The sequence below is a fragment of the Neodiprion lecontei genome, chromosome 1 (genome assembly GCF_021901455.1).
Source record: "Neodiprion lecontei isolate iyNeoLeco1 chromosome 1, iyNeoLeco1.1, whole genome shotgun sequence".
Lineage (NCBI taxonomy): Eukaryota > Metazoa > Arthropoda > Insecta > Hymenoptera > Diprionidae > Neodiprion > Neodiprion lecontei.
This window is the reverse complement of record NC_060260.1, coordinates 10,515,001-10,539,189: the sequence shown is the minus strand read 5'-3', so window position 1 is coordinate 10,539,189 and position 24,189 is coordinate 10,515,001. Positions and strand designations below refer to the sequence as shown.

The 24,189-nt window shown below is 37.3% G+C and overlaps 3 protein-coding genes and 2 non-coding genes across 7 annotated transcripts in view; 3 read left to right on the top strand and 2 right to left on the bottom strand.

Moving 5' to 3' along the window:
* The window catches only part of LOC107226609 (xaa-Pro aminopeptidase 1), a 41,496-nt gene extending 22,358 nt beyond the window's left edge, over nt 1-19,138 (top strand). Inside the window, exons 2-13 of one of the 2 annotated variants that reach the window (XM_046742259.1) lie at nt 8,032-8,267; nt 10,269-10,310; nt 12,348-12,527; nt 14,014-14,134; nt 14,855-15,233; nt 15,516-15,636; nt 16,069-16,432; nt 16,511-16,744; nt 17,554-17,711; nt 17,818-17,913; nt 18,028-18,238; nt 18,647-19,138. In XM_046742259.1, coding sequence (XP_046598215.1) covers nt 8,032-8,267; nt 10,269-10,310; nt 12,348-12,527; nt 14,014-14,134; nt 14,855-15,233; nt 15,516-15,636; nt 16,069-16,432; nt 16,511-16,744; nt 17,554-17,711; nt 17,818-17,913; nt 18,028-18,238; nt 18,647-18,654 — 2,150 coding nt within the window. In that variant the 3' untranslated portion in view covers nt 18,655-19,138. Of the gene's footprint in view, nt 1-8,031; nt 8,268-10,268; nt 10,311-12,347; nt 12,528-14,013; nt 14,135-14,854; nt 15,234-15,515; nt 15,637-16,068; nt 16,433-16,510; nt 16,745-17,553; nt 17,712-17,817; nt 17,914-18,027; nt 18,239-18,646 lie in introns of those variants that run through there. The other variant, XM_015667481.2, reaches the window with a different exon arrangement.
* On the bottom strand, nt 1,844-6,092 carry LOC107226616 (cholinesterase 1). The gene is made up of 9 exons (XM_015667494.2): nt 5,857-6,092; nt 5,431-5,719; nt 4,951-5,136; nt 4,255-4,454; nt 3,190-3,358; nt 2,935-3,101; nt 2,699-2,849; nt 2,270-2,402; nt 1,844-2,172 (listed from the first exon to the last, which is right to left on the bottom strand). Exons 1-9 carry the CDS (start codon nt 6,079-6,081, stop codon nt 1,992-1,994), a joined length of 1,701 nt encoding a protein of 566 aa, XP_015522980.2. The 5' UTR covers nt 6,082-6,092; the 3' UTR covers nt 1,844-1,991.
* Trnaa-agc lies at nt 7,854-7,926 on the top strand. Its single transcript has one exon. It is a non-coding gene; the product is annotated as a tRNA-Ala (tRNA).
* Nucleotides 13,554-13,767, top strand: LOC124292648. Its single transcript, XR_006902543.1, has one exon. It is a non-coding gene; the product is annotated as a small nucleolar RNA U3 (small nucleolar RNA).
* LOC107226615 (protein spindle-F) lies at nt 18,716-21,844 on the bottom strand. 2 transcript variants are annotated; one of them, XM_046742326.1, is made up of 5 exons: nt 21,324-21,844; nt 20,713-20,992; nt 20,376-20,467; nt 20,070-20,262; nt 18,716-19,754 (listed from the first exon to the last, which is right to left on the bottom strand). In XM_046742326.1, exons 1-5 carry the CDS (start codon nt 21,534-21,536, stop codon nt 19,444-19,446), a joined length of 1,089 nt encoding a protein of 362 aa, XP_046598282.1. In that variant the 5' UTR covers nt 21,537-21,844; the 3' UTR covers nt 18,716-19,443. The 2 variants fall into 2 exon arrangements, with proteins under 2 accessions (XP_046598282.1, XP_015522979.1); XM_015667493.2 differs by having other exon boundaries at nt 20,728-20,992.
* Nucleotides 21,845-24,189: the final 2,345 nt, after the last annotated feature.

The window sequence follows — 24,189 nt, the reverse complement described above, 5'->3', positions numbered from 1 at the left end:
GAAATCAACACGCAACAGGATGAGAGGCCAATTTGTCGCTGATTTAATCAAATTACAAACGTGTCAATTTTTTCAAATAATTTTCCGTTACTTGCGAGGAAGGTCAATTCGACTCAAACACAATTTTCACTTAGATCAATTAACTGGGTTTAAGTATTACCATATAATTTATATTTGAATAATTTATATTAGAATCTTTACACTTTCTATCGAGTAAAAATACAATTCTGAAATTATATATACGTCTGTGTAATAAGTTACAGTGCAAGGAATACCTGATTTTCACGATACTTATTCTAAGCTCGACCCTCTCGGTCTCGTACTTTCCGGATCTTTCACCCTGTCTGCCAACATTCATCCCCTAATTTACTGCTTTCGCCTCGCCCTACGGGACCGGTAAATTCAATGGATACAACGAACCTACCCAATTTATGCGATTAGACGAGCGTTTCAATTCTCAGCAAAACGTATTCTTAAATTTACCATATAATGTCTATAAAAGTATTTAAACTGATCAGCCCCTTCCGTTGAAATAAAATCGCTTTCTCCTCGCTGTTCCAAAAATGATCCTTAGAGAACGCGAAGATGTTACCCTGCTGCAAAGAGCCATCTCAGTTTGCCAATGGAGAACCGCATTTAATTTGTTCAGCCCTAGCTTGTACGCGTGACTTTTTTGCTGACTCAATATTCACCATCCTCATCCTCCCGCCCCCCTTCTTTTTTCCGGCCATCGGTTACTTCCTTTTTCGTATGCGGTTCTAGTTGAACATTCCTCGAGATTCCCCCGCTTCACGACTGCGACATCTCGCTCTCGAATATCCGGAACAACGATACTATTGCGAGTATGCCTCGCGACCTCCGAAGAGCCTCGGCGAAAGTCGCAATTACACACGACTGGCGGATGTCCTCGGAATGGTCCAAACCGCGAAGTCGACGATAAACGTCTTCTGTACCGCAACGGGTTATGATATCCTGATAGACAGATGCTGAGGATCATCTCGAAATGCGGACTAGCCCGAGTCCACGGCATCTGGACTATCTCCGTTCGCCTCTGCCAATCTTATGCCAATCCGTTGCAGCCAATTTTTAGCACCATGGTACAGTGCAACCTCTGAATAGTGTCACTCCCAATAGTGCCGCTTCCCCTAATCTCTGCTCTGGCGCTTTCCCCACTACGACACTCCTATGTTTTTCACATTCTCTTTCAAGAATACAGCTGGTGAAATACGTACATACTTAGTTCGGTGATCCTGTAGTTGCATTTTTCGCGTGGTATCATTGAGAGGGTTGAGAACTAATTCTCGAGAATGAGCGTTTGTAGCCAGAATGGGGGAACCGAGATCCTGAAAAATGTATTCCCCTCACAGCTCATGCACTGTAGGTACTTGCTGCGGAGTTAGCTCGGATTATTGTTCATACGAATTGTCTCTCTTTAATGGACATTTTTTTAACTCGATACTTTCTGCCTGTTTAACAATTTTCCTATATATTCATACCGGTCGGGGCGTAGCTACACAGAATTTTTCCTCATTTGAATCATATCGCCGGGTTACGATTCAATGGTTCAAACTGTAATAGAACCACTGTAATTTCATGATCGCCTGGTAGCGAGGAGCGTTAAAAGTGAGTGGCGAACGAACTGGCTCAATCGACCAAAAGCAATGGCGAAACCTTCGAGATTAGTTCGAGACCGATTGTCTCGAATCCCTGCCTTCTTTACCTTGAGTTGTACCGCCTTGCCGTCTACTAAGCGCTCTCCATTTTTGTTCTTCCACTTTTTCGGCAGTTGAACTTGACATCTTACTTCAAATATAACACTGACTGCGACGCTGCTACCGTCTCATCCATTTTTGTAAACAATATATTTATTCTATTTTCAAATAGTATCATAACGATTAACGTGAGTGCCATAAAAAGCCAAGGTGGTAGTTTTCCTTTGTATCGAAACTACGTGAATAGTATAAGTGAAATTAAATCAACCGTCGTAAACTCTAGAATAGTTTAGCAAAATCGCCAATTACATTCTTGTAAATTGGTAACCAAAAATCGATCCTTTCCTTGAACATGTTCTTGTCCATAGTCAGTTCTCGATCGATGATGGCGTAATTGTTCTCCTTCCCCATCGGCTCCCAATTCATCGTTATATATTCGTCTAAAGCAGGCGTAGGATTTCTGTAACGTGGGAATAAATGCGAGATTTGAAAAAAAAGTGCGAGAAGATCGTCTCTCTGTTAAACCTGTTTTATCTCGGTTATTAATGGCTACTCACCCCGTTTTGGCGAAGTTCGCCCAGAGCTTGGTTAGGAGGCGAGTGACTCTTTCCTGGTCAGAGCCCGGTTGCGGTACCGAATTAAGAAAACGATTATGCAATATGAAACCCATCTCGTCTCCGTGAATCACACCTGTTACCCGGCATGAAAAATCAATTAGTCTTTGTTCAATTGTCGCACGCAATTTGCAACATCTATATTACAGTCTAATCGAACATATACTTCATAGATTTTGATGATAGAACGAAATAAGTATTGTTTTATGAAAGATACCAGATATTTACTACGGCTTAAGTACGAGTATTTAACCATACATATTTTATTAAAGAAAAGAACATTTTTAACCATCGAATGTTCGATTCATTTTATTTAATCGATAAATTGACAAACTTGTTGCCAAGCATTTTAATTATGGAATTGAAACTTGCCTTCTGTACCATCGTAGAATCCCATGACTTTAAAAATTCCAAGGTATGAGTCGTAAATGAACAAGTAGTTGTAGGTAGGCGTAGACTTGAGGGAGTTTATTATTGTAAGGGGTATTTGCACGGGGCAAGTGAACATCACATCCATCGTCATCTGAAGAGTTACAGATGAATAAATTTTGTTCCGTTGGTCAACGAAACTATACTTTACGGATTATTAATTCTTTGTCATTGATTACCTGCCCGAATTCTCGCAACAAGTCCTTAGTGAGTGGTTTATCGTCGAGATAAAATTTTCTCATCATATCAGCAATCTGTTTTTGCTGGGCAGTGTCGGTAACATTCAAATCATCTGGTAGGAAATTTTCGAAGTGTTCGTTCATCATATCGGCGGACGTGATGAGCGCTGAAAAGTAATCGATCATTGTCAGTCTCCCTGGCATGGAAACGATCGTGACAAAGCGACGTATATTTCCATCTTGAACAACTATTACCGCTCTTCAAAAACAACGTCTCATTAAGATTCAATCCTGCCATGTACGGTACGTCGGATACTTTTCCTTTCATAATCAACTCCCACGGATCGGCAGGTAGGAAAACTTCTTGACCAACGTCCGGTTCCACAGATGGGATAAACGCATTGTTGTGACCATTCATTGCATTCTAAAATGGTTTAAACGAGATTTAATGCAGGTCCGAAGTGTCGCTCCGCTATTAGAATTAGATGAATTATGAAGCATGGACTTAACCACAAGTTCTCGTTCATTTGTCGAGTTGAAGAGATAAAGCAATGCTGGCGAACAGTCAACAAAAGCGACTATTCGCGTGGATCGATTCGGACATAGGAAGCATGAAGCTCAAAGACAACTTGGTATCAATCATCTGTTTGGCAAGGCTCTCTAAAATATTAAATAATTGAATACAAAAGCGACAGACAGCAATATTGATCGTTAATTCGTTATAACTGCACCGCGACAACGAACACCAGTAAGTGACACACACATATTTTGCTGTTACCTAACGCTCACATTTCATGATGTACATGACAAGTTGACTCGCATTATATCACCTATACATCTGCTATTTCTCTATGATGTTTCAGAGAACATCAGCATCTAGCCATAAGCAATATTTCTTTTCTCGAAATTAATCTGGCAATGGGTTCAGGAGATCATTTAATTTCTCCGCCATGATGGAGTCAACCGAAATGCTGAGTCTGAAGTGATTCACCCAGCTCATTGTTCGCTCAGATGAAAATGAGTCCACCCGTTTCTCTCAATCCTTTTACCTTAAGTCCGTTATGCAATAAAAAAAAAAAAAAAAAAAAACTCAGAGGAACAAGAAATAAGAATAACGAATTCTTCAATCAGAGTCTAAGTGTTGTATAATTAAGAAAAGTAACCGACGCGACGGTCGATTGGAGAATAACTCTTATTTCCTTACCCTGAAGTGTTTTTTTTTTTTGAAATCCGTGAAATGAACCGACCTTCATTACGAGTCAATAACAGCCGTGCGTTAATCAGATCAAATTTCACAATATTACTTTGCTACGTACTCACCTCAGTTTGATCGACGGTCATTGCAGCCTCGACTATTTCATAGCTTGGTAACTGAGTAAGTTCCTTGAGAAGAATAGCAGAATCAGTAGTATCGATACCCAAAGCTTTCCCTAGCTTGAATGCAGCCTCTTTCGCGTGGTGCGTTATGGCCCATGGAGCAACCGCAGAACCGCCCTGCGAAAGCGCGTTCTGGAAAAGTCCTGCGCCAAGAAAAATTCATGAATCGACTATTCGACCATCACACAGAGAAAAATTAGGTATCGTTACAAAAACTGTTTGAATATTGTTGGAATTACGAAAAACTAGGTACACGTAACCATTTTGCGCTATTGTCGATCCTTCTTTGGTAATGGCAACGGAAAATCAGTTTGTTCGGTTTACTATACTTTTTTAGTTAAATAAGGCTTTAACATCAATTTATTGTTGCACGAGCATTAAATTTTCGCAACAGTTACAAGAAAATATAGTAACGGTGATCGTAATGAGAAAGAATAGTAACGGATACTAGACTTTCTGGCAACAGCTAGAAAACTAATTTTTATTTTCTACCTAGAACTATATTTTTCGATTGTGGTGAAAAATGAAAATAGTTAAGGACTGACCGGTAACTGGAATTGAAAATTTCTCTCAGTGCAGGTAGGATTAGCGTTGCTTGGGTTAGGAAGTGATCACAAAAATCGAGACTTATTACACTACCAGCGGACATCGGTGACATCATATGATACTGGACAGAAGCACCACCAGAACTCTGACCAAAGATCGTCACCCTGTGAGGACACCCTCCGAAGTACTGAATGTTTTCCTGCACCCACTTCAACGCGACATTTTGATCCTTGAGTCCCAAGTTGCCCGGAGCAGCGGAATCCTCGGTGCTCAGAAACCCTTTGGTATGATGATGAAAAAGAGCCTGATTAGACTTTATGCTAATCGAAAACTTTGACGTAATCATCACGTTACAGGCACGGATAACGAACACTCTTTGTGTTTTAGCTCGTAACTTGCACTTGATAAGAACGAAAAAAGGTATAACTATCAAGTATATAAGCGCTGGTTCTCATGAAAATTAAGTTTACCACGTCTTCATTAATTCTGTGGGGGTAAACTCAGAACGCGGCTTTTTAACGCGCAGCGTAACCTCTGGTCGTAACTCGAGATAACTACACTTGAGAAACTAACCGAACACTCCTAGTCTAGAGTTGACAGTGACCAGAACAACGTCCTCTTCAACAATGAAGTATGGACCGTAAAAGTCCGTTTCTGCTGAGCCCATATTGAAGCCACCACCATGGAAGAAGACCATAACTGCTTTTCTGGCGTCCTTATTCGGCTCTGGAGTGTAAACGTTTAAGAATAAGCAGTCGTCTTCTCCGACCACCTTATGCCGCATCATGCAGTAGGACACACAACCGGATCCTTGATGGGTCGCATCGTAAACCCCGGACCAGGATTCCGGCGGTTCGGCGACCTTGGGGAATGCGGGTTGCTTCGATTAATATTCTCTTCTTTTTTTGTTTTTTAACGTCAATAGAACACGAGTACAGTGGCTACACTGCTTTTAATTAATCATTCACGGAATTTATACCGAAGAAACTTTTACAGTACCTTAAATTTATTTGGTCCTTGGATAGATTTAGCATATGGAATCCCGGTGAACATGTAAAGTGGTTTTTGATCAAGTAGCGTTTTGGACTTGATCCCCTTCAACTTTCCCTGCTCTATTTCCAGCTCAACTTCCTCAACGGCCAAAATCACCGCCGGAATGAGCAAAACACAAGCGAAGCAAATTATTTGCGCGGACATCATCTCTCGCTTAATACGGATATCCATCAGGTGGTACAGAGATTTTTCGCCTTTTATATCCGCTCTTCCCCCCGATCGCGTTTATCGCCCACCGGACGTTACGCAATATATTGTGTTCACAGATCCTAGACAGCACTTTCGGATTCGAATCAGAGCCCTGTCGGTGTATTTTTTTACACCGTCGCTTGAACAGATGAAAGAGACAACACGCGATGCTTTATCCATACTTCATTTTTCAAAAATTGCACAGCAGCCACTGCCTGCCAATTTGCGTTGACTAATCACGGATTGCATTGTGATTATCAACTTTACGAAACGGATTAGTATTTCGATCAGGTAGTTGTCGCTTTGCCCATTGGCTTACGAAAATCGATCAAAATCCCTAACGAACTGTAAAACGTCAGACGATAATTTCATGACATTGACACACAGTGCAATGACGTAACAATTATGGCGTGTCTGTGAACATTGCACGCGAGATTAATGTGTTATCTATTATTAAGCCAGAGAGGAAACTATGAATTGTAAGCACTGCGATTTCCCCCGTAATTTTTGCAATTACATTAAATTACTTGGCATTACATTATGCTCATACAATAAATTTAATTTTACCAAGGTCCCGCGGTCTTTAGGCATGATATGCATAATCATATGTATAAGAACTCGCGTCAAATTAGTTATACCTGAAATGAATTATACGTACACCGGAAGTATTATTTTGTAACTGATCGTAAGTTCTCCTTCCGTAACTGATGAACTACCGTGACTTCGTTGTCAGGTACACATTACCGTGGCCAGTGAAAAACGAGACCAATTGTCAGTGATAATTCAATTTGGAAACCTTTTGGTTTTTTATTTTTATAATATGTATACACGCCGTATATGTGTGCCTGCACAGCGATGTTGGTAGTTTACGGTGTCGATGTCACTTTAACCGGAAGTAAGGCAACTGTCGTATTAGGTGTGATACAAATTACAACGGGGAGCTGACTCTCGGCTCCACCAGTAGTGGCTTTTGATTTTCAACAGGAGACCAGAGTTCGGAGTAGCGTGTTAAGAAACGGTACGATCAACGTAGTTTCCTGATCGAGGAATACTCCTGGGAATACGTTCGACACTGAATTATATTGCTTTCAAATGCAATATGCTACCACTGTCATTTTGAGTTTTGGCCCTAGTTACAAGCATTAGCCACAAACGCATTAAATGGAAATGAAATATCAACTCGTTGCGACTGAGTTAAACTTGATGAGAAAATTTAAAATTCTTATATATGTATATTATTTTACTGGGGAGAAAATTGATTCAATTGCAAGTCAGAAGTGCGTAGAAATTACGTTGAATCATAATTGTATAGAGAATTGTACTTAGAATTACTTATGAATTCGCTTAAGCAGGTTGGCTGGGCAAAAGTTGATACTTTTTATTAATTCCACTTCAACATAGTCGTACATTGAGTATTTATCAAATTATTATAGTATAATTAAATATGTCTTTCTTTTTCGAGGACGAAATTGGAAATTGATTGATTCGCGCGTGATTTAGCCTGCTGAAATAATTATATGTACTTGAATCCACGTCACGCATTCACCGGTTTATATAACTGATCTCTACTATTGCATATACACCAATCTAAAAATGTTTACTGATACATACTAAATTTCCTCAAGAAAGACCCATCGGTCCCAATATGTTTTCCTATTACCAAAGAAGCACCAAGCGTACAAGTGAGAGACCGAAATAGATCGTGTTTAGTTCAATACGAGTTTGACTAAAACTCTATTCCCTTCGTATACACCGGGGGCGTAGCTCAGATGGTAGAGCGCTCGCTTAGCATGCGAGAGGTACCGGGATCGATACCCGGCGCCTCCAACTAGAAGAGATTAATTTTTTTGACCACTTATTTCATTTTTTCTCCAATTCCTGTGAATATTTTGCATTTTGCATTGGTCATGAATTGCGAATCACGATTCGCAGGAATGGCCGCTGCAGCGCGGACGCGCAGTATACGAGATGTCGCCGACGATACCCTGGACTACAAGGGATCCCCGAGATCCAACTGCCCCGCTAGTGCTCACCAGGGAAATCAGCCTGTCGACAGAGTCGACACCTCCATTAATCTTAGCCGGTTGAGGCTGGAAATGAGCCGGATCACGAGAGTCCAAGGACCTGCTCTTGACGGTTACATTGTTACTTCGGACGATGCTCATCAGGTGAATAATGCATTTTATACACTGTATGTATGTACATACGCGCAATGAGAATTCACTCTACAAATTTGTCTACAGTAATGTTTATTAACGCCTTGGGCTTCCGACTAACTTTTTTTTTCAAACCGAAACCAAATGCGAGATCGATTATATGTATACGAATTATGTGCCAATGACTTTAAATCTCTCACGTCGGCTACATCCCCAGTTACTATCACATAATTTGTAAGCCTATATAGGGGAAAGGAATTCTTGAATCAAGAACATAGATTTTCTTGAAGTCCTTCACTTCAATCTAGTATACCTTATTTTTTCCAATTACGATTACTTCAATTCAACAATTTCGATTTAGTTGGTTTGTCAAAATGGTTTAGTTGAGCGAATTTCTTGATTCAATCATCATTTTATTTGAAGTTTATGTATTGTTACTCCAAGTCGCATGTTCGTTGACAGAAATAATTGGGTACTTCAAATAAAATAAGTACGAATCTGGCTAGAAAAAAATTTACATTCATTGAATGACATAGTTTGTTGATCTAACCAGAGCTTGTTCGGCGTAACCGATCGAATCAGTTGCACAAATTTGTTTACGAGGCAAAAGAAACACCGCAGGCTTTGAAACAAGCAAAGAATATATACATACAACGATAAGTATTCGAGGTAGATCCATTAAATATCGGATGAATTCTGCAAAATTTCCAGTCAACAGATTTACAAATGATATGATTCGAAAGAATTTGTATTGTGCGCTTGAATGACTCCAATATTCAATCAATGCAAAAGATTTTTCTAACAACAAGTTTAATTACTTGTTTGAACCATTGAATTCTTGACTCAGAAAACCATAAATCGGAACAAGCTTAATTTGCTTTAATAGAGCAATTTCATATTTAAAAAAAAAAAAAACAATCGAGGTGCGTTCAATCAAATTTTTAATGAATTCAACACACATTTTTTGATACAAAATTCACATTATCGCAAGGAACTCACGCCGTGTTATCTTGAATAAATTGATAGCATGATCATTCAAAGTCTTCCTTCAATTCTACATTAAGTTGCCACAAGTATTTCGTCCGTCAAAAGTATTTTATTTAATTAAATAAGTATTGCGTTCGCCGTATTTGACCACATTCACTAGAATGAAACGATTATCACTTGACTCAAATAATCCGTACCCTTCGTGTACAAAATCGAGCTCGTATTTTGTTTCGGACCGAAAACAAGTTAACCGGAAGCCTAAGGGATTAACGAACATTACTGTGTATTTCATGTAAATTAATTATACGCATTTCATCTAAACATTCAACCGATGTTTCTTGTAAGATTCTTCAGTGCAAATTAGTCAACCTCTCCCCTTTTTTTCCGCCGTGTCTTTACAATATGCCAAATCATCTTCGAATTTTGTATGATTCTCCATCAAATTTCGATATTTTTCCGTATATTTCTTACCGCCGTACTCTAAAAGTATCAGTAGGAGTTATACCGGGCCCAAATGTGGAAACAAACCACCTCGGCGCCTACAGATAAGCAACTGGACGTTACAATTTCGTTCGTGAGATGGCAAATTGTAACTCCTGATGCATATCTTTAAGCATCGAAACGGCTTGTTTCCACATTTAGGCCCGGTATAGATACTTTCAATTTTTGTCCGATATTTTTTGCGTAATTTTACAAATTCCTATACTTAGTTCTTGCTGTCTCTGAAAAATTCTTGTTTTTGATCAATTTCTCACAATTTTCGTCTGAAATTCACACGTAGCAATAAAATCCTGTTGGTTCAGTCATACATGTAGTTATCCGAGGAATGCAAATTCCAGTTCCAACACGTCTAAGATTCGATTGATTTCAACTGATATCTATCTGTTAGTTGAACCAACTACCGGTACTGACATGAATTCCGAAGAGTACAATAATATATAAATCTGATAGGATACTACAATTTTTCTACAGCACCTAAGTTTTATGTTTCACAGATTACACTGACAAAGATGCTTCCATTTTCAGACCGTGACGTCGTTCAATCAAGGCCGTCTCGGCCCTTCGGAGGTATATTTTTGTCAAAATCCCCGTTGATTCATAATATGTCTGTTTTACCAGTGTTCGTTTACCAGTTTTATTTTACCGATACGTGAACCCAGTTATTTTTAAAAGTGTGTTTTCGGTGATACCGCTCGTTCCAACGTAACAGCATGCCAACCCATCCTTGTAGCCATTCCTGTTTAGTTTAGATTTTTGAGTTATTTATTTATTGTCGTTTGATTTGGTTCGTTTTTTATTTTATACATAGTTGACGATATTTGATTTAATGCGGATATTCTATTTGTTTTTTCAATCACAAATTCATTTCAGAATTTCCCATTATACCAGATATTTGGAATTTTTACTCCAGATAACATACAGCTATACTCTTGTTTTTTTTTTATATGTAAATTCCATTGCGTCGATCTTGCAATTTGATACCAAATAATTCAATTTCCCATTTAAAGTTACTGATTAGAAGATATAATTCTGAGATGAAATTTACTGTCTTAATTGTCCCAGTTAATAATATCATTTCTTATGATATTAATCTCGAAAACAGTGTATCATTACGATGCAATATGCAAATGAATTACGTATACGATACTTCGAATGATATTTAGAAATTGAAGCTCTTTCTCAGAACAAAGTATAACCAAATAAGAAATTATGTTTTGAAACTTAGGTTTAGGAAAATGTCAAGTCTCTAGTCTTGGATTAGCGTGTTGCTGAATGACCATGAAAATCTATAACAGTGGACGCTGCCGGTCGAGTAAGACAACATTTTGAATAACCTACTTTTTACACAGCACAACGAAAAAATATGGAATGATGTCTGAAAATACCAATCCTATTCTACAGATGGTTCAATTAGTATGAACCAGCTGGTAAAAATCTATTCTGAGATGAAACGCTTATTTCCGCAAGAATTGCATAAAAGCTATCCTCTTCGTATGTTGTTCCCTAAATTTTGTACAATTTTAAAAACGTTAGAACCAAATGATTTAGACGCTATTTGCGCGTACTTTTACCAGAGAGAAAGATTGTGTATGATCTGAAATCGCTAGTAGCAGTCGATCAAAGTTGCTGCCGACAATTGAGAAAATTTCGTCTTATCTTTGCAGCTCTCTAGCTGAGGAAGTTCTAAAGGTTTTCTTTGTTTCGTATTCCTGAGAGTCCTACGAATCGATTTCAAGACAGACTGATTTTAGCCCAAAAAATCGTAAAAATCTAAGACTTACTGCTTTGTTTTTTTTTTCGACAAATTTGGGTAGATTTTTAGAAACATTAGAATCAATTTCTTCACACTCTATGTGGACATACTGTCACGGGAGAAAACAATTGCGATAGGGCTTTGTAATAGGTAATTAAGTTGTGTTTACAATGAAACCAAACGACCCAAGAGTCCTAACTAATTCTGGTTTGAATTGAATTCTCTTCAAAGAATGGAAATCACAGGAGTAAAAAGTCCAGAAATTGTACTCGGGACGATAAAAAATACAATTAATGCAACGAAAGCAGAAATTTTAGGGGCTAAAAAGAAGTAGGATTGTGGTTAATAATAATTATAGATGGCAATTATGACGTGATAGTTTTAAATAGCTGAATAAAAGCTCGTGTAAGAAAGGTATCGACTTATCAAAGACTCACTTGATTTTTAGAATATCGTACCTAATTATCGCTTTTTCATATTCATTTTTTAATATTCTCGCAAGACTGAAACTTGTAGGTTGCAGTAATCAGCAATAATATTTACAGGATAACATGGAGTGTACAATTAACATAATTTTTCAGATTTCATTAGAACTTTCTTGTCCTAGAAGCTGGATCACGAATATTATTGCATGTTATTTTGAACAATCGAGACACGTCGTTGAACTTAAAAAATTCGCTTTTAATAGTGTAATATTTTTCTGCTACCGCATCATACATCAGAATTGTTAAAAACTTTTAACATAAATAAAAATTTACGCCTGGTGGAGTAGAGTGTAGAGTGCAGGTCCATACTTTCAGCGTGAGAATTATTATCAATTCGGTAGTCAATTAGGACTTTTTACTCTGCAGAGTGAGACTGTCGCACCGCATGATGCAAGAAGGGAATACATCACAGGATTTTTCGGTAGTTTCGGAGAGGCTCTAGTCACTCAAGATAAAGCTGTTTTCTGGACTGACGGAAGGTATCACATACAGGCAGATAAGCAGCTTAGCTGCGATTGGACTCTGATGAAACTTGGCAATGAAAATGTAAGTTTAACAACTTTACAACTATATATTTCTTTTTGTAATACATGTACACACGTAAAAGTCAAGTGTCCGGCTAAATTCCAGGACATGGAAAACTGTATATCGAATATTCGATATGAAAGTTATTCTTAATTTCATAACAATATCGGACGTGATATAACGTCTGAGAATTTGAGTTTCACAATATGGGGAAAAACATTATTCTTACAATATTTGTTAGGTAGGTCCCAAGTTTTCTGTGATATCTGAATCCTACAATATTGGCATTGCGATTAGATAGATTCAATTGTCCAAAAATCATAAATTGCTAATTTCCTATTCAAATGAATGAAATCATACTTTTCTCTACTTTAAGATGCTACAGTCAGTCCTTATCAACCGTGTGAGTTGTCACTTATTTTCATTATCATGAGAGCCTAAGCATCACTGAGACAAAAAAATCTGCAGGTCTCGTAATGTTACTTCTAATACCAAGTACAAAAATTCAAAAACTTTAATTCTTACGTGACAACAACGCCAGAATATATATTTGTACAATTAATTGTAATTTAATTATAGAAATATATCTTTAGGCATTATTGTTACCTGAAAGAAAATATTTTTTTTTCCTCGGTATTGCGTGTCAAATTGTGCTAATTGCGATTTTCTCGAGTCAGTAACATGTAGACTTTAATAAGAATAAAAATAACTGATTCTTTACGCGGTCGGTAAAGCCGTACTCTAGAGTGATTGTGCAATACAAGTCTCTTAATTCACTGTGTGATGCTAACGTTTGGAACCCCTCCTAATACTCGGCAAGTTTCGATGTGAGTCGGTAAGAGTTGAAACGGTAACTTGTCGACCGGAAAAATACTTGAAACTTCTTAGTTACTGTCATATGACTCATGAGGAAAGCATGACTGAGCATGACACAAACTTAACTTAAACTTTTTAGTATCGCCGCTAGATGGCTTCTAGGTTAGCAGATTCTCGCGTTAAATATAATTCCGCACAGAAATATATTTTAAATCCGGACCTCACTTGGACAAGATCATACTTCACAGGATCATTTCTGTAGTATATCTTCACAATCTCTCTACTCAACAGTGGAGTTGATGCAACCACGATGAGGAGTAAGAACTCTTCTCTCTGAGCGTGAGAACGATCTGTTGTACGGCCAGTTCGTACAATCGGTCATCGATGATCGTTCACCTGAAGCACTACGTGCAACAGGTATGGGAGAATGAGTATTCTGAGTGGTCTCGTACATAATTGTCAAACGTAACTGATCTTATGATTCAGAGAAGGTTGGGAATATAATATGAGCCAGGTTGAGGCTATTGAAAGTGATACTTAGGCCAAATATCCATACGAACCACGGTTAGCAGAACAAATACTATCCTGATTTTCCTAAACATTTTCTTTGAAAATTCATCGAGTCAACATATTGCAAAGGAAATGATTTTATGCAATGGAAAAAGTGAAGTACTAATGGAAATTTACGAAGGTCCCCACGCTGTCCCAGTGGCTGTTGCACGAGTTTCAATCCAAAGAGAATGAAACGCGAATTGGAGCGGACCCTGCTCTGATCCCAGCATTCACGTGGGAAAATTGGGAATACGACCTGTGTAAGTTGCTATTAAAAATTCATATAGAGTTATGCAGTTGAGCTGTAATGATTTTTTATAAAAAATATTCATCTCGGTTTCCGTGCTAATTCGATTGTACGTCCAATTACTTGTACCGTTCGTAATGTTCAAATAAGAAACATTACCAATGACTTTGTATTGGTTGATTGACTAAAAAAAGAATACTAATTATTGTTTTGTTATTCATAGGTATGGGTATGAAGAATAATCGATTAAATGGTAGCCTTGTTGTTACAATAAACAAATATTATAAGAATAAAGGTTAACAGTAATTTTATTGAATTTTGTTTACATGGGTATAAATTTACATTAATCTCCAAGACCATTTACAAAATCAATTTCTAATTCCATTCTTTCTCAAACAGATGTTATAAAAGTAGCCAGTAATTACAATATTTATTAATTACTATTTTCATAGCATTTAAAAAAAAAACCTGTTCAGAAAACTGACAAAGATGCTATATTGTATTTACCGAGATTTGAGAAAATTACGTATGGAATTGTCCAATCTCCCCTCTACGCCATATAGAGCTCCATACAAAATTTTGACCCTCCCCACTTCCTAAAAAGCTTACGTTATTTTTGAACGGCCCTTCGCCGGATTACTTGCAATTATACCATTTACACAACATTGAAATATTCTAAATCAGTGTTATTAATGTTCCTGGCAAATCTGTACAATAAAATCTCATTCCACAGTAAACACATCGGTCAAATTAGTCGCAGTTCACAATAACCTGATAGATGCAATCTGGCAAACGGATCGACCGCCGTATAATGCCGATCCTGCTACCGTTCTGGAAGATAAATATGCGGGTCGACCGTGGCAGGAAAAGATTCGTGATGTTAGGAGGGAAATGGAACTTGTGGGTGCAAATGCTCTGGTCCTAACCGCCCTTGACGAAATTGCCTGGCTATTCAACATTCGTGGCAATGACATCCCTTATACCCCAGTCTTACGGTCATATGCCATCATCACCGATGGTGCTATTCATTTGTACGCTCCTGAACAAAAACTGCACAGATCTGTCCGCATACATCTGAAAACTGACGCTTGCTTTCATGCCGACTGCGTCAAGTAAGTTCTCACAAATATATGTAAGGCACCGGTTTAGCGATGTATAAATACTCCGGATACAGACCTTCGATCTATTACTTGACGGCTTTTAATGATTTTTTGTGATTCTTACGTATTTTGATCTAAATGGAAATAGAATTTTATCGATTGGAGTCTACGTGAAATTTTAAACTGGCTGAACGTTACAGTAATTATTTAGATGAAAAACAAAATCTCGACAGTAGGTACGATATGGAGACACTACGGTTTCTCCCACGTATAACTGTTTATATCTGACCTTAGAGTTCACAATTATACGTCTATCTGGTACGATCTGAGGACCATGGCACAGGCTTGGAAGAGTGTCTGGTTACCTGCCCAGTGCGGCTACGCAAGGGGTGCTTCCCAAGAGATTTTCATATCCGTGAGTATTGATATTGGTGGGAAAAGATAATTGTAAGAATAATATATAAAAGTTGGAGTTTCAAGAGGCATATTAAATTGTTGAAACTTATTTCTGCCAGAGAAAACCCAGTGAAACAGGTCAACTTACAAACCATCGGAAAAATTGAACCTATATTGAAGATAATTATATAGTACCAATAACATATCTTAGACTGTGCCTAATTATCGTTGGACATCGAATTTTTGAATGATAACATTGCGAAAAAATTGATAGTGTTAAAATCGGGAATGAAAAATGTTTCTCACACAATCACTGCGGTTTGAATAAAACATCATAAAACAATCTTCGCAAGTACTTACAAAGAAATGAAAATCGGACTCAGTCTCAGTCCCCATAAGTGTATAATTAATCATGTGCTTATAAATATTTTTATCGATAACATCGACACAGATCCCGCAATCTATACGGCTGATAAAACCGTCACCAATAATCGCAATGCGTGCGGTAAAAAATCCTGTGGAAATACGAGGCATGGAACAAGCTCATATTAGAGATGGAATCGCAATGTGCGAAATCCTTTCCTACATCGAGGAGCAACTTGAGCTAGGCACCGAGGGCTGGGACGAACTTCAGGTGTCTAGATTCGCTAAAGCAGTACGTATGGAACAGGAAAATGCCGTGGGTATATCTTTCCCTACGATAGCAGGCTACGGACCTCACGCTGCCTTGCCACACTATGAACCAGCCGTTGCTACCAGTTTAACACTCGGCACGGATTCCACCCTGGTAATTGATTCCGGTGGCCAATACCTCGGTAATTTTTCAAAATAATTTGATTGCTATTTCCTTGTTTTAATTTTTGAATTTGACGTAATTATTTTCTTGTCGTCAGACGGTACTACAGACGTGACAAGAACTGTCCACTACGGCCAACCGACGAAAGAACAAAAAGAGGCTTACACCCGAGTCCTGATTGGCTCGATACAATTAGCTTCACTAATCTTCCCTGCTGAGTTAAGAACAGACCAACTTGATCTTCTGGTCAGGGAACCCTTGTGGTCAGTTGGTCGCGACTACCAACACGGAACTGGCCATGGTGTCGGGCATTATTTGTCTGTTCACGAACGTAAGTGACATATGTCGAGGTCATGTAATACACCTACCGTTACCAATCAAGCAAACACACAGTTGTTCTTTCTGTATTAAATAAACAAACGAACGGAAAGGGTTCAAACTTCGACGGCTGGATAAATGACAGTCTTCGAACGTAAAATTATCATGCGAGCCTCGAAGACTCATTAATTCTGTAAGATCGTGCAACTACCAAAAATTAAAGATTCTTTTGCAGTGCGATTATTGCATGATACCCCATTATTTTTGCATATGTGTGTTCGGCATTGAATTTGAAATGCGGCTATCATCACCTGAATCGCATCAGTCCTGCGTAGGCTTGCAGAATAGTCATAATAAATGCGATGGTAATTTTTTATAGATTTCGGTAATTAAATCAAAACTTCGTTGGATTCTAAAACTCATAAATCATGTAATCTCAAAGAAACAATCCAGTACGTAGCATCGTTTCGGAGATGTATTCAATTTTTTGTCAAAATCGACTGGAACTTCCTCTTAAAACCCAAGCGTTTAATTGAAATACATTCGACTATAACTGTAATAAAATTTTATTTTTAACAAAGAAATCAAGAAACTTTGCGACGAGTTTTCACAACTTGCTTAATTTTTGATACTACATTTCAAAAGAAAAACAGAATAATGTTGACAAGTGCGAGAAAATTACAAAATTTGTCGATATTACAAACATTTTTCTGAATGCTGTGTCTCTACGAGCTTTTCGCAGTAAAATTTCAATTTACAGACTTTTGCAAAAAGATTTTGAGTAGTTGGAAAACTTATCTAAACCAAAAATTATTACTTCAGCTCCCATCAGTGTATCATACGATACATCAACTGATGAATGTGCCCCTGTCAATCTTCAACCAGGATATTTTCTTTCCAATGAACCTGGGTATTATAAGGAGGGTGAATTCGGTATCCGACTAGAAAATGTTTTACAGGTCGTTGAAACTAATATGACGGTAAGGAGCTTATACAGATTTAATTGTAATTCAATATGTTACACATAGGTATACTGATATTCAGTTGCAGAGCTTAGATCGGCTTATAATATGTGTTTTTTGACAGCATCATTCTGGACGAAAGTTTCTTAAGTTCAAAGATGTCACACTGGTTCCTTACGAGCCAAAACTCATCGATCTGAAATTATTGACACCATCACATGTAAGTTTCATTACTTTCAACATTCCATGATAAGAGAGCATTTCCAAATAACACTAACGAACATTAACTTATTTGACGAAATCCTAAAGTTTCTGTTATTTTCGTGTATCACAGCGGCATTGGTTAAATGCGTATAATGAAAGAATCAGAAAAGAGGTCGGCACTGAATTGAAGAAACGTAGAAAAATAAGCAGCTACAACTGGATGATTCTTCGTACTCTACCCATTCCTGAGGTTGGATCCGGATCAAGTTTATCTGCCCTTCCTCACCACTCGTTCCTTTGTTTTGCATTAACAGTTACACACGTATTCCTGGATGGAAGAGGTAATTGACCATTTAGGTATCCACATATTTCACAGAATAAGATATGTATTATTTTTATACGACATTGTTAAATGGCGGAGACAGGCTTAAAAGCTTTTTCAAATTATCATAATTTTTTGATTGGAAACTTTATATTAATTTTAATAATTAACAATATGTTTGAACTTTGGATCCACATCAATTTTAGAGGAGTTTTAGGACCAACAATTTGAATGGATACTAATGGTGACTTGGTAGTTTTTGTTTCAACCACATAAAAGTTGTGTTGAACTAATATGCTAATATTCGATAATTAAAGTAAAATCAGCATCCGAAAATTACATTAAAACATACAGAAATTTGAACAAATTAATGTTTAAATACGATCTCTAATTTTACGTGTACAAGTGATGAATTTATTTGTTTTAGGTCTATAGAAAGAGTGTGCAGCTACTTGATGAACATCTCAAAACTCTGTTATAGAACTTTTCATTCATAAATCTGAAGACTTGACAGCCGTTGATGCTATCTGTGTTAGATACTACATGTAGATCGTATATTGCGATAATAGTATAACCTGTATACTAAGCTACGTATTAGTAATTACTTTTAGCTAAAGCCCAGTATTCAATTTCAAGGGTTACCTCTGATCTCATTCGAACAACGCAGTTCAACGAATCAGAAACAAACTTTGTTTAAATTGCATCGAGCATAGAATTGAGCTTAGTTTAAACCAAAGTTTAAACTAGTGAAAATTAACTGATCCTGAGATTTTTGTTGAGTACTGTAGTTTTTTTAAACCTACTTTTGTAGCATTTTGCAGGTGTATTAAAGTACAGGTATAAGAAAAGATTGGCCTTAGTGTCAAAATGGTTTCACTTTGCTAACCGATTTATGACTTTGAACTTTATAGCAATTAATTCCAAAAGGATAAAAATTGAATAAAAATAAATACACGCCTGAGTAGTACATGATATTTGGTTTCGTGTTATTTTGAATGCATTTCATCCTTCGTAAAAATGATTAGAATTTGTAGTTTAAGAATTAAGCCAAGAAGACACAGAAATATGCATACATCATTCATTATACGTACATACGTTCATATAATTATACCATTCGCTTCTTGTTATATATTATTTTACATTTTTTTTCATAATTTATAAAATAGATAATAGATGGCTGTTAATTAATTGTCTACGGATGTAGCAATTAATAAAAACTAAATGCTACTGAATTATTTCGAAATCACATCCGAGTGATTTTTCTTCGTCCGAAAAATGACTTAAAACATGTTCGTGAAATTCCGCGCAATTGATTGTTTTTCCATATATCATTTCACACATAGGGCAAATTTTGTTTTCAACTTCACTGCACCCGTCTGTCGTATAATTCATATTTTCTGGTAATGTGGTGGAGTTCGGAATAAGACTTGTTTGTGTAGCACCATTTTCTTTTAAGCTGTCATCTGAATTAAACTGAGTTCCTGCTTGACACATTTTTTTCCTAGCATTGTCACGACAACTCTTACACATTGCTCCTGTAAAGACAAATAAAAAGTAATACGTCATTGTAGATATCGTCTAAGTTATGAAGAGCTATAAAATTACGAGGTTTCATCTCGTAACATTAACGTAAGAATACTTTGAAAGAAAAATCGTAATTCTGTAATTTTAAACTGATTTCGAAAGATTCAAATTCATGAAATATTAATATGTTAATATTGTATTACAGTTTACTGAATTGCAGATGATCCTAATGTTGTAAAATGATGACATGTTATAAAAATATACCGTTACCTGAAGGTTAAGGACACTGATATAAAATTATTCTTCACTCTTCTTGAGTTGCTTACCTTTCTTTATTGTTTTCAATTTTCCCATAATTGTTTTAAGCTTGGTCTGCTGTGAGAGTAATATGTGTTTTGTATGAGACAATCTTGTATCATGTTGTTTCAATTGTTCCATACAATCAGAGTTCATAGACTCAGGATAAAAATAGTCCATGTTCTGGAGATTAATTTCAGAAGTATTCTGCATTTCTACCATCTTGAAAATTAGAGAATTTGAAGATTACCAAAACTTGCTACAGATCATTTTTACATAAATTAATAAATAATCATCATGCTGCGCAAAACAATTCATGTTTATAATTTCCTCACCTCTGCATATTGCTGCTCCAACTCAGACTTTTCCATTTTAATACTATTTATTAGTTTCAATGAAATTTCTTCCAAACTAGTTTCGTTGGATTCTGAAATAATAAAATTCAGTATTACAAAACTATTATGCAGGAATAGACTTGACTAAAATTTGTTTGATAGCATCTCAGACTAATTCACTCTAAAATAACATTTAGTCTGATCGGAGTTGAAAGTTTTGATTTACAATTAGTAAAATTATTGGGTAATTGTGTTTTCCCACAATTAATACTACCGTTAAGTCAGTTAAACTGTAAAATTAATACACCTTAATAATACTCTACCTCTTTGTACGCACGTGAAACAATCTTACCAAGATCAGCAGGCACGAGAAACTGGTCTGATTCATTTTTGCTGAGGTTGAAGTCCAGTCTCATATTATAAGACAGAGCTTCGAGGGGTTGAGTAGATGGATGTTGCTGTAGAGCATCTGATATTTTATTTAAATGATTTCCAAGATTCTTATTCGTCTTTGTTAATCGTGACAAACGTTTCCACAGTTGACGATTTTCATTTGCGACCATGAATATGTGATGTGTTAACTGTGTCTTTATCCTTGTCAGCTGCTCGACTTTATCCTTAAAAGAAAAAAAAACGAAAACAAATGTAACACTGTCATTATTCCAAAACGCATAGCAAGAAAATTGATGACACGAGGAGGGTGAGCATAGATGTAAAAGTAAATAAAACTGACGTTGATTGATGTAGAGTGCTTCGCGTCACAAAATAAGTGTAAATTTCATTCGTCAGTAATTTAGTAGCTGATGTGATAAGACAGGTTTATTAAATGGTAAGTCGTTTATATAGCTACTATTTGAAATAACATTTTAGAAGTGATCTCAGTACGAAAAAACCTATGGAAATGTACACGTAACCTAAAAATCTAGATAATGCTTCACTCATACTCACGGTCAAAATTTGTAATTCGGTAATTTGGTTATCTCCAGTGGCAGGAAGCATAGCTGTGCTGGATTCTCTATAGCATTTTACGCGCAGACTAGCATTCTCCCGTTCTGCGATGTCCAGTCTTTTTTGAAATTGTTGACAGCGTTCTTTCATTGTTTGTAAAGCAACCTGAAGCGCATATTGGGATCCAAAATTTTCATCCAATATTTCAGACATCGTTGAAAATTATTATTCTTAACTAATAGACAATCGGCACGCTATTCAACTGGGATGTACAGGATTAGCTGATGAATGAATTAGTCACCCACAGCGCCACGCGTATCACATATCACTTTTCGATTCTCTAATATTTCACGCACTTTCAAGATTAGGCGTTCTCCACGTTCTGAAATCTTAATGTGTATTTGTCAAAACTCGAAGTGCTGTGAACAGCTGTCGAATAGAAAAATCGATGTACGTGTAGTTCGCAGCCTTGCTGTCCGATAAAAATTTTCCATCATTATGTATGAATCTGCCATTGACTGAAGAACATAAAGACAGTGGCTTTGGTGTGAGGACCGAAAATCGTTGTGCGCTTGCGCCCCCTGAGATGTTTCAACGGTAGAGTTGAGAACTTCAGCAGAACATTAGAGAGTTACCGATTTCGACGGGTTGCTGGCTGCATTCACCTTCCGAGTAACAGTCTTCGCAATGGTAAGCCCAAGCCGGTACTCAGGCTGTGTGTACTTACCGACTTGTCAGCGATACATGAAATTAATAATGAGAATAAATTTCGTCCAAAATTCGTAGCAAAAAAGTGATTTGATTGAAGTATAGGTATCCAAAAAAATAATGTATAGATAGATTATAAATAATAATGGATCAGATGTAATAACGATGCAGAGAACAAAAAGTATATATGTATATGCGGTCCACGTACGATATTTATATACAGGGTCCATTTCGGATTAACACCCCTCACGGAAAAAACCCTGGATTTTGGTGCAAATTCGTACCCTCAACTCATAGATAATGCTAAATTCCCGTGAGAAAAAAATTGAGGGTACGGATTGACACCCAGGTCTAGGGTTTTTTTTCCGTGAGGGACGTGATGCATACAATAAATTTTATAATTTGTCATAAGACAAACTGGGTTATCTACAATAATACGGCCATAATATGAGAAAAGAAGAATTATTCATTTCAAAATGGGATCCTAGTCGACACGCGCTCGATGTATTCCATAACATTATTATTCATAATTATTCCAACAACTTTTCATTTGCTCTCTGGATCTTGAATTTTCGTAGGCGTATAATCGAAACGCTGTTTTAGCTAGTCGCAAGTGAAGTATCTACGTTGGGTAGAAAAGCAGAATTGTTTTTCGAAAAGTGTTCGGATGCAAAAATATTCAGAGTAACTGTAACACATCACGGATGCGCTAATTTCGATCGAGATGAAATGGATGCTCCGTATATGACACAGTATTTAACGCTGCGTAGTGATTTAAAGACCTAAAAAGGTGATAGGGAGAGAAAGAACGAAGCTTCGTAACATTTCGAGTGTATTTTAAAACACATTTGAAAGATACGAGCAAAACTTTTCATCATCCAACTGTCGCAGAACGGCAGCGTTATCATCTGACCCGTTAACTGAAGGATATATCTTCGTGCGTATTTCTTGTATGAAATGTGAAAACTAAAATCATTATACATCATATCATATCATCATACATCATACATCATACATCGTACATCATACATCATCATACATCATACATCATACATCGTACATCATACATCATCATACATAGTATTAAAGGTCGAAACCAAAGTTCCGATGTCGGATGTTCAGAAAGTGACGTCACCAACTTAGAATCAGCTAGCCGAATTCCTCAGTCTGGAAACAACCGCGCAGTAGAGCGGACGGATGAGAGTCGCGCTCCGCAAATTTCGAGTACCGGGTTCTCAACCTCTCGGATCCCGCGCTTCGGGTCCGCTACGTATTTCGAGTACCGGGTTCTCAACCTCCCGGATCTACAATAAATTATTTCAATTCGTTTTTCGCGCAAGCCGAAATTCAGTAGCTGTCAGTCCGCTAATAAAATTTCTCGACTTCCAGGATAAGCGCTCCGTGGTTCCTGGTTCACGTTTACAATAAATTATTTCAATTCGTTTTTCGCGCAAGCCGAAATTCAGTAGCTGTCAGTCCGCTAATAAAATTTCTCGACTTCCAGGATAAGCGCTCCGTGGTTCCTGGTTCACGTTTACAATGAATTATTTCAATTCGTTTTTCGCGCAAGCCCATATTCAGTAGCTGTCAGTCCGCTAATAAAATTTCTCGACTTCCAGGATAAGCGCTCCGTGGTTCCTGGTTCACGTTTACAATAAATTATTTCAATTCGTTTTTCGCGCAAGCCGAAATTCAGTAGCTGTCAGTCCGCTAATAAAATTTCTCGACTTCCAGGATAAGCGCTCCGTGGTTCATGGTTCACGTTTACAATAAATTATTTCAATTCGTTTTTCGCGCAAGCCGAAATTCAGTAGCTGTCAGTCCGCTAATAAAATTTCTCGACTTCCAGGATAAGCGCTCCGTGGTTCCTGGTTCACGTTTACAATAAATTATTTCAATTCGTTTTTCGCGCAAGCCGAAATTCAGTAGCTGTCAGTCCGCTAATAAAATTTCTCGACTTCCAGGATAAGCGCTCCGTGGTTCCTGGTTCACGTTTACAATAAATTATTTCAATTCATTTTTCGCGCAAGCCGAAATTCAGTAGCTGTCAGTCCGCGAATAAAATTTCTCGACTTCCAGGATAAGCGCTCCGTGGTTCCTGGTTCACGTTTACAATAAATTATTTCAATTCGTTTTTCGCGCAAGCCGAAATTCAGTA

Excerpts from the sequence above, each read along its gene's own strand:
- LOC107226616 (XM_015667494.2), bottom strand. The coding sequence starts at position 6,081 with ATGGATATCCGTATTAAGCGAGAGATGATGTCCGCGCAAATAATTTGC. Across the intron at positions 5,720-5,856 it reads AAGGACCAAATAAATTTAAG|GTCGCCGAACCGCCGGAATC; the intron begins GTACTGTAAAAG and ends GCATTCCCCAAG. Across the intron at positions 4,455-4,950 it reads GATGTCACCGATGTCCGCTG|GACTTTTCCAGAACGCGCTT; the intron begins GTAGTGTAATAA and ends TTCTTGGCGCAG.
- LOC107226615 (XM_046742326.1), bottom strand. The coding sequence starts at position 21,536 with ATGTCTGAAATATTGGATGAAAATTTTGGATCCCAATATGCGCTTCAG. Across the intron at positions 20,263-20,375 it reads TGGAGCAGCAATATGCAGAG|ATGGTAGAAATGCAGAATAC; the intron begins GTGAGGAAATTA and ends CTAATTTTCAAG. Across the intron at positions 19,755-20,069 it reads ATTGAAAACAATAAAGAAAG|GAGCAATGTGTAAGAGTTGT; the intron begins GTAAGCAACTCA and ends TTGTCTTTACAG.